The 10,375-nt window shown below is 30.9% G+C and overlaps 1 protein-coding gene across 1 annotated transcript; it reads right to left on the bottom strand.

Moving 5' to 3' along the window:
- Nucleotides 1-8,191: 8,191 nt before the first annotated feature.
- Nucleotides 8,192-9,477, bottom strand: LOC147396271 (uncharacterized). Its single transcript, XM_086450080.1, has 2 exons — nucleotides 8,814-9,477; nucleotides 8,192-8,428 (listed from the first exon to the last, which is right to left on the bottom strand). Exons 1-2 carry the CDS (start codon nucleotides 9,475-9,477, stop codon nucleotides 8,343-8,345), a joined length of 750 nt encoding a protein of 249 aa, XP_086306206.1. The 3' UTR covers nucleotides 8,192-8,342.
- Nucleotides 9,478-10,375: the final 898 nt, after the last annotated feature.

The raw sequence follows: 10,375 nt of genomic DNA, 5'->3' as shown, positions 1-10,375 counted from the left end.
TTAGTGGTGTGAAACCAAATTATTCGTAATGTGTAATGAGTATAAAATTTGAATGACCCTGGTATACAGTTGCATTGGTCAACCATGCATTTTATTTGCTAGATGTAAATGATGAGGTTATTATGATCTTCTGGATTTTTTTTTCCTATCCTATCTAAGAGAGCTAAATTATTTTGTTTAGTGCCAAATTATTAATTAGGATGGCTCCAGATCTACCCTAGCCTTGTCTGATGTAACGCCATGAAATTTTATTACGTATATCTAATAATTAAGTCAACTATATTGACTTGTTTTCCTATTTAATTTTTAAAAAATATTAAGAAATAAATTGTAATATTATTCATTTAAAATAAAGATTTGTTAGAAGGAAGATTTTATAAATGAAATGTACAATTTGAGGAACTTTATCATGATTATGATCGAAGAATTAGAATATTTAGTCAAAGTAAATAAAATTCAAAATTTTATATGAAACTCTTTTGATCAAACGGACGTTATTATTGAGTTCAAAAGTATCGAAAAATATAATTTAAACTGTCAGTAAGTTTAAATCCGACTTTAATATTATAAGTTGTGAAAATATTAATTTTATAAATAAAACTTAGGGCATAAAATGTATTTTGATCAGTAGAGAAAATCGATGAGGAATTTTGAAAATTTGAGACATACAATTTGCATTAGTCTAATATAACGGACATAACGAAGAAAAGAAAAATATATGAAAAAAAAATAATATTATTTAATTTTTTTAATATATTATTAAAATATTAACATAAATTAATTTTATAAAATTAAGTTTAATTATAATTATTTATATAAGAATGATAGATTGAAATTATTGAAGTGTTAAAAGGCAAGGTGTAATTAATATAAATATAAATATTATTATATTATATTATATATTATTATATTATATAACATAATATTATAATATATTATAAATTATAATGTGTTAGCACATCAGATACTTAGGTGTATTAGTTTTATATATTATAATATAATATAATATATTATATTATATTATATTATTATAAATTAATGCTCATTCATACTGCAAAAGTGAAATATAAACAAAAATAGAGACGAATGAGTTTTGATAGTGGGTTCGTGTATATTACATTCGATCGAGATTTAAACATGTTTCAACCGTGAATTAAGATCCGACACCGAAAAACAAAATATCCACGACGTCGAGATCTACTTACTCATCAGATTATTTAGTCGAATTGATTGAAGAAATTAACTAAAAAAAATCATTTTTATATCGTAGGGACACGTAAAATCCAACTATGAAGGTATGAAACTTATAATTTTAAATTCGTAGTATACTTTTCAATGAAATCAGTTTTATTTTAATTTTGATAGTTAGTTTTAAATTTATTATGATTTAAATTCAAAATTCATGTATCGAATTATAGAATAATTCATTTTATATCTTTTATCTGATATTTTAATATTGTGAAATAAAAAAAAAAAATGAATTTGGGTGAGTGTAACTAGAAAATCAATTTGTTTAACAAATTAATTTTCATAGTAATTTTTATAGTGTGTTCATTTAAAAAAAAACGATTAAGACATCCTATGTGAAAGTGTATTTTCATTGAGTGATAATAATCTATAAAAAAATAAATGAAATATTTAAGTTTTAATTTGAAATTGAGAATGAAAGTCTTGATTATTTATAATTGAGAATAAGATTCTCGATTAGTTAGAATTGAGAATGAGATTATCAACAATATATGTTTGTGTTAAGGAATTTTCAAGTTTAGAGTGTTCTTTAAAACTGTATAATAGAGCATGAGATGCAATGAGGATGGTAACCGTGGGATGGTGTATCAACATATTTACTGTTTTATGATTTATTGCTTTTGATATCCTCTGCATGTTTATAATTTTAGAATATCTAGAAAGAACATCATACTTGCAAATTTGTTTTAATTTATTTCAAATGAATTTTGAAATATATATTGTCCATTAAAGGGATAATGAATGCCTATATCAATTAATTTAAAATAATAAGGGATTGATATTCTCTTCTGTAGTATAAGATACCACTTGAGAATACCATTGTATCTACTATTTGAAAAATTCATATATTATCTTTATTGGAAAAATAACAAATTGTAATATAAATATAATTTGTAGATGATTAGATTAATTGATGACTGTAACGTCCTACCAAACGTTAACACAAAGCCCCATGTTAGATCTCGAGGCACTAGGTGGCGTCTCGAAATTTCGGCATGGTCTCTTCTGTTTATGCTAGCATTCCAAGACGTTCAACCTATTTTACCTGATAAAAAAAATCTACAATATCCTGTATATACATATAAGCACAGAATAATAACGAAAATATCTATATACATCTAGCCATAAAGATAGATTAGTGTGACGCCCCGCCAAACACTAACACAAATCCCAAGGCCACCTCGAAATTTGGACATGACTCTTATTCATGTTAGCGTTCCACGGAACTCGAAAGCAACCCAAATCCAATATACCACAAATTCTGACTATATAGAAAAAGGCAACATGAAAATAACAGTGGAAGATTGAAAATATCTAACACATGAGTATATCAGAGTGCGGGAGTTTACAATATACATGATTACAAAAAGGTTTTCACTCTAACATAAATCTAATTACTTAACCCAAAAACTATATACATCTCCTGGGATGAATAGACTTTTAGTAGATGTAGTCCCAATGCTCACCGGATAACGGATTATGGTCGTCGGTATGACCCACCAGATAATCCTCACTCGATGGCTCTACTACTGCTTCTTCAACTACAGGCTCTAAAGCTAAAAAAATGGAAGTAAAGGGTGAGTAACGATGGTTACCCAGTAAATCTACAATCAATTCCTACTAATAACCTTTCCTAAACATGATTGAGTAAGCATACTGAACATTTTAATACATGCAAATCTTTATAAAAAATAATACGATTAATTGGTACATATAGCCAGGGATGAACAGTTAGGCATTTTAAAAGAATCACATATTATTAATCGTCAGTACTCACATTATACATTTTCGTTTTTATACAAATTTAAATAACATTGAAATAGTAGGCATGCTTTTCAGTTTATAATTCAAAATAGAGCAACAGGTACATAATACATAATGGTGTAGTAGTAGAATTAGAGAGTTGAGATTCACGACTGGATCGCTCCCAATCGGAACATGATATTCCTCAATAAAATCGTAGTTCCTGATTTTGTGGCTGGTCGCTGTTTACCACGCTTGCGAGACCATTTATCCGACTTAGGCTAGCCGTTTGACGTGATCGTAAGTAATAGGTCTTTTTTTGATCTGTCAGAATGCTTGACTACTACTGGATTGTTAGTGATCACTAACTAATCATCTTCGTGTATGCTTATCAGGCGTGTATGTGATTCCCAAAATAAATACTTCATTCGTATACGACTACCATTACAATATACGTTCACTGATAAAGATAGAAGGGAATGGACCCGGATTTTAGTTGTAACTCCACTCTCATACGAGTCCCATACCCCGTATGAGCTTGGTGGTCCCTACCGTACATCCTAGGATAGTACACCACTCTGGATAATATGACGTATTATCCCTTCAGGCATTCACAAACTCTTTAACAGCTCACAAAATAGCCACGTATATATATTTTATTCAAAACAAAAGAGAAATTAACAATACAGGATTGAAAATGGATATCCAGTTTCCTATCATGCAACTGTGGCCCCCCGGCTTAAAATAAATAACAGTAGTCGGAGCTTTTGCGCCAACAAAATTTAAATAAACAACAACCATTCATTATCCCTGAATATTCTTTCACCAACCAACACACAACATACAATGTAAAATGCAGACACCATCCCTCGGTGTGATTCTGAAATTTTACCGATTCATCTCTTTTCCATTCTACCGTATTTTCACTTCTCGACTTTTCAAATTTACTTTGATCATTTGATCGAAAAATTATCAATTTTTTGTTAAAACGGGGTCCCAATAAGTATGCGAAAGAAAACTGTCAAAATTAGAAAAGCTTTTAACATGGGATTCGACATCATGTAATTTTTATTTCATAATTCACAGAAATGCAAAAGATATTCGATTTTGAAAATGGGACGAAAACGTCAAAATTTACGTTTTATTCTTGAAACCAAAAATCGGATTTTGATCCTTTGAGTTTTGGATTTTAAAACTATTCTCATTGTTCCGAAACGGGGGATGAAGGGGAGTTCAAGGTAAAAATATAGTCCAGATTAAAAAAAAAGTTTGAGCACGATGGTACTGTGTTCTTTCACGGTGGCTCATGGTGGAATCGTGGAAAGTACGATTAACTGGTACATATAGTCAGGGATGAACAACTAAACATTATAAAACTGACATTACATCAATCAACAGTACTCACTATAACATTTTCTTTTTATACAAATCTAATTGATCAAATGGAAACATTAAACATGTAGTTCATTTTATATATAAAAATAAGGCAATAGATACATAATACACAATGGTGAAGTAGTAGGACATGATGTTACAATTCCTTACTGGATTTTAGTTCTTGATTTTGTGGTCGGTCGTTGCACTTACTACGCTTGGTTGACCATTTATCCGGTTCAGGCTGGCCGTTTGATGTGACCGTAAGCAATAGGTCTCTTTTCGATGTGTCAGAACGTTCGACTACTATAGATTGTTAGTGATCATTGACTAATCATATTCGTCTATGCCTATTAGGCGTGCATGTGATTCCCAAACACCTTTACATAACAAGTTCACTGGTAAAGATAGAGAGGAATAAATCCGAATTCCAATTGTGACTCCACTCTCATACGCATCCTATACCACGTATGAGTTTGGTTGTCCCTACCGTACATCTTAGAATAGTATATCATTCTGGATGATATGACAGACTATCCCTTCAGGTATTCGCAAACTTTTTAACAATTCACAAAATAACTATATATATTTGCTATTCTTTGAAAACAATTAAGAAATTTCCTTTAAAAGCAAATAATAAATTATCATCATAAAGTCGAGAATGGATATCCAATTCTTACCATGCAACTGTGACCACGTGGCCTAAAATAAATAACAGAACAGAAAAGTAACCATCCTTCACACTAATAGAAAGTAAATAAACATGTAACCAATATCATTATCCTTGGATATCCGTTCATCAACTCACACATAGTATTACAATGTAAAATGCAGACATCACCCCTCGGGTGTGACTCTGACATTTTACCGTTTCATACTTTTTTTTCGATTTTTACAATTTTCAATCTTTCGAATACGATATTCATTTTTCGACATTCATCAACTCAATATAAGTTTATTGATTATTAAACACATTTTTCAAACCTTAAAATTCACTTTTTTTATTAATTAAACTAAAAAATTACAAAACTTATATTAACATGGGGTCCGAACAGTGCACATCCAACTGGCCAATACAAAACCCGGTGAAATATCCTACTCATGTATAATTTGTTATAAAATACAATTAAATATATCAAATATGTAAGTTCTGGCATGAATTTGAAATAACCAATTGAATTCTATATTTTTGGAAACACATCACAAATTTTTGATAAAATCCTAAATGCAATTTTCACAAATCGAGTTGGATTGAACTTTGAGGTGGTTGATTTTTGAAATTGATCATGTGGTTTCGAAGACTTCGATGCCGTCGTCCTTTCTCCCTTCTACAAAGGAGGACGGTTTGACCTCAAAATAGATGAAATTTATTGTTAAAATTTCGAAATCCCCATATTATATACATATGATTTTTGATGATACAGGGTGAAAAATGAGAGAAAACGAAAGGAAATTAGGAGGGTTTTGTAGAGAACGAGGCTGCAAACAATTTTCCCTTTTGCGTCGAAGGTCAAAGTTGGATTGTTTGTGGCGAATCAGAGTTTGAAAATTTGAAAAAAACTAATTTAAAAAAAAAAAAAAATTACAGCTGGTTTTGGACAAGTTGGAATGACGATGAATAGTAAAAAAATTATTTATATAAATTTTTAGGACGAAATTGGTTTTTTACTTATTGTTTCGTTTGACGATAATTTGACCGTTTGGATTACAAAAGTGACGAATGAATACTCTATTTTATCTAATTTTTCATTTCGAATCTAATGGTGCAGTTCAAATAAACAAATTATGTCTCTAACAAAATTTACTTTTTTAGTCTGATTAGATCCTAAAATTGACGTCGTTTTCGTTTTGACGATATTTTGACTTTTTAGGCTCCAAAAATGATAAATAAATAATCCATTTTCTATAATTTTTTGTTACGAATCCAATGGTGTGATTTAATTTTAAAAATTCTTGCTCTACCAAAAAGTCATTATTTTGGCCTGGTCTGACTCGAAAATTGAGGATGTTGCAACTTTTCTGTTTGGACTCACATTTGAACATGCTTACAGGCTAAAGTGCATTTTTCGATCATTTTGAATCTAACGGTGAGGTTAAATTTCATTAACAATAATCAGAAACATCCTAAAATTTTATCTTAATTTTCACTTTTAGAATTTTATCAAATTTTTACTATTTAGTTTTTCTTGAGATTCGAATCAAAACTTGGGATTTTACAATGACACATGCATACCACAAATATATGATGGAAGCTGACTTGTTAAATGATCATTTATGGCCTATAGTAGTCAAACAATTGATCTCCGTTGAAGATTAACGACCAACCTAAGCTGAAAAAAACGATTAACCAACTATGATAAATTGCTAGATCGATTATAAAATAAGGAATTAACGGTGAGTCCCACATTGGTTAAGTACTTGAGCATAAATATAAAAATCGATACTTTTGTATCGATCGTGTATCTCATCATTCTTATCAAATACACCATTAAGATTGATATTTTTATATCATGTTTATATTTATTTTGTTTTATTATGAGATGAAAATATTTTGTTATTATTTTATTAAAGATTAGTCTATTTCAAGTGTTATTCGTTTTTGTTTACCTATTTAAAAATCTGCATTATTTGTAATAAATTAACTTGTTTATCCATTCATATTAGGATTATTAATTTGAAATGTGAGTTTACTATTGAGTAACTTCCTTGTTACTCATCATACTAACAAAATATTTCAGATGTCCCAACAATCGAGATGCCTATTTTTGATAAAAAAAAACATTATATAGAGGAATTGTGGGATTAGAATGATGAATATTATTTCTATTATATGTAAGCTGAGATTGAAGTTTAATGGAATTAATTTTATATACGATTTCCTTATATTTATTAGTACTATGTGTATTGTGTATTCTTGTATGTATATGTTTAGAGTATGAGAGTTAATGTTTGTGACGTGGACAACCGTCGATCAATATGAAATGTGTAATTGATGTATGTACACTTTTAAGTTATAATTATAGTTATATTTTTTAAGTGACATATATTCATTATGATATAGTGGTTGGAATGCAGTGGATATATGAATTTTGATTTTCCAGGTAAAATTTTTTTATAAGTCCAATTTTTAGGGGAAATTTATGTCGGAATTATTTAAAAGAAATTTATATCGTATTGAAACTTTAAAGATATTGATATTGATTTTTTTTCTTTCTTTCGCTCCACTCTTGAGATTTGAAAAAATCTAGATCCTAAATCGGGGGTATGACACCCAATCTGCACCCCTCTCTTGTCTCTTCCGTATTACAATCCAACTTAATTGGACTGACCCTAACTTGTAGGATTAGGTGAGTAAAAAACTTTATTTATATCGATGGATTAAATATGTTATGACCACCAAATAGTTAAGGGTTTAACTTTTGGCACCATGTATTGGTTGGATTCTTATCATTTGATACCTAATAACCCTATAGAAACGTACTTGATATAAAGATTAGCTGTTGAAGATTATCTATCTAGATGGGAAAGGCTCAAAACACACCCATAACTTATGACTATTAAAATATTTATTCAAAAAGCTCATGATTGGCACCATGATTCAACTGTACAACTAGAGTAGAAAACCATAAGAGACTGGGCACCAAGAGAGACTGTACGACGTGGCAGGAATTAAAAAAAAAAAAAAAAAACGGAAAGGCTATTAGTGAAGATTCGAAACCTTCTGTATCTTTATTTCTTTCCCCACCCTGATGTTTATAAGAATAATATGATGCTACAAGAAGATGATCACTTCAACCCTAAACTTCATCAACAAAATCACTCTTTGTAAATTAATTATTAATTATAATAATAAAAAGCACCCAAAACCAGAATACATCTACCTCTCCAATCCCCATTCAAAAGATTAAAAATAAATAAATAAATAAAAACAATTAGCATGAATTTCTTACACACAGGAAAAATAATACTGATATTTATTAGGTAGCGTGTCCAGAGGAAGAGGCTAGTGCAACCGCCTGTGCCCATGCCTTGAGCCGAGCCTTCACGTCTCTTGGATCATCACCTGAGTCAATCAATTAAATAAAACTCAATTAGCTTCCACATTAACACCCCTCCGCTGTCTGTCTTACTGTTTCCAAATTAAACTCTTTTATATTTCATATGTCTGCCTCTATGCAGTCGAAACATTGCCTTTAATCTGCATCACTTCAACAATACAATTGCCATTTCCATGTAATGTCAAGTGGCGAACAACTCCCCCACCATCCTACCATAACTATCCAAACATGCAAATATAGGCCACTTTATCAAAGTTTTTAGTTTTATGGTTTATGTGTGATTCATGAATCCTTTCTGAACCCTTTTGTCATCCTACACTAAAATTCAATTTCAATCGGAGAGATCAGTGAGTGAGAGAGAGAGAGAGAGAGAAGAGAGTCAGCACTGACCAGGACTGGAGATTCTCCATTGAGCAATAGGCGAATTCCCACCACTACTAGTGTCGATGGTGGACATCGAAATTTGACCTGGTATCTCCAATATCTCGTGCTCCAATTCAAACCCAAGATCTCTACACGCTTTCACTTCATCTAAATCCATGCACAAAGACCTACTCCCTCCCTTGGGTTTGGTAATCACAAAACACTGATAGCTTTCAAGTTCCTTCTTCTCCCAAGCTCTCTCTAACCATCTCTCTCTGATAATTCTCCTCCTTGAGCTCCTCCTTATTTTGCTCCTCCCAGTTTCGTTCTCACTAGTGTAATCTTTCATACCTCCTATACTTTGATTGAGGTACCCATGTTGAATTCTCCTTCTAGGTGGTGTCGCTGGGAGAGAGAAACAGCCCGGTTCCTTATCGGAGTCTGACGATATACCACAGATGACTCCCTTACCCTCTTTGTCATCATCAGATAATTCTTCGTCGGCATCACCGCCGTCAGAGCCCTCAATCGACAAACGTGACATGTTCATGCCCATCTCACCATAATCTTGATAAGCTGGATGTTTACTATTAGTAGTACACATTGATAGTCTGGACAAGTTGTGGGGGTGATGTTCATCCTCATCCGGCATACATGAGTGGAGGAGATTCATGATGTCATCAGAAGCCATGCTCTCGTTAAAAACCAAAATTGGTCGACTAAGGGAGAGTATGAAGAGTGTTAGATGGGAATTTCAAGGGGGCGGTTATGGATGTGATGCTGAAGGCCTTGTGGATGGTTCATTATGCTTTTTGCAAGGAAGAACTATGTATATATAACTTTTTTCACACTATAGTAGAATTCCCAAAAGCTCCTTCCCTCATTCCAAGTTTTCAGTCAACACCATTTTGACATGTGGCTGATCACGTAGGTAATAATAAGAGAATTTCTCTCTCTCCTGCCCATGCTAAAAAATCAAAATTTCCTAATAATAATATATATATATCCAATCCTAATAATATCTTCTAGTCACATTCAAAAATATGATCCAAAATAAAAGTGTTGTAAAGGACGAAATTCTTTGAATTTAAAAAAAATTAAAAAATTAAAAAATGAACTTTCCAAAGCATGCTTTTTGTGGTACGTGTTGTGTTAAATAACCTGACACTCTTTTTTCAAATGTTCTCTCTATAATTCTTGACTTGATAGTTATAGAATTATAAATCTTTTTTTTTTTTTTTTTTTGTGCATTCTGAAACAAATGATCTACAAGTTTGTAATGGAAACGTACAAAGAACGATAAATTATCACGAGTCTAAGAATTATTATAGATCAATCTATAAGACTCAATTAATATTAAGTACTTTGAACATCAATGGAGTATTCACAAACATTATCTTAAAATATGTACACACTCCTATTATAAATTATTACATAAAATTAGATTATTATCTATTTAAATATTTTAAAAATAATTATCAAAATTAATTATAAAATTTATGAAAACAGATATCACCACCTAGTGGATGTTAAAGGTTGCTTGATTAGTATTTTTTTTACTTTTATTTTTGGGTTGGTATTTGGAGTTC

This window comes from Akebia trifoliata, chromosome 8, assembly GCF_017979445.1.
Source record: "Akebia trifoliata isolate Shusen 1 chromosome 8, ASM1797944v1, whole genome shotgun sequence".
In the NCBI taxonomy this organism is placed as follows: domain Eukaryota; kingdom Viridiplantae; phylum Streptophyta; class Magnoliopsida; order Ranunculales; family Lardizabalaceae; genus Akebia; species Akebia trifoliata.
Note: the sequence above shows the minus strand (reverse complement) of the source record. Positions and strands in the feature narration are given on the sequence as shown.

Excerpts from the sequence above, each read along its gene's own strand:
- LOC147396271 (XM_086450080.1), bottom strand. The coding sequence starts at position 9,477 with ATGGCTTCTGATGACATCATGAATCTCCTCCACTCATGTATGCCGGAT. Across the intron at positions 8,429-8,813 it reads ATGGAGAATCTCCAGTCCTG|GTGATGATCCAAGAGACGTG; the intron begins GTCAGTGCTGAC and ends TGATTGACTCAG.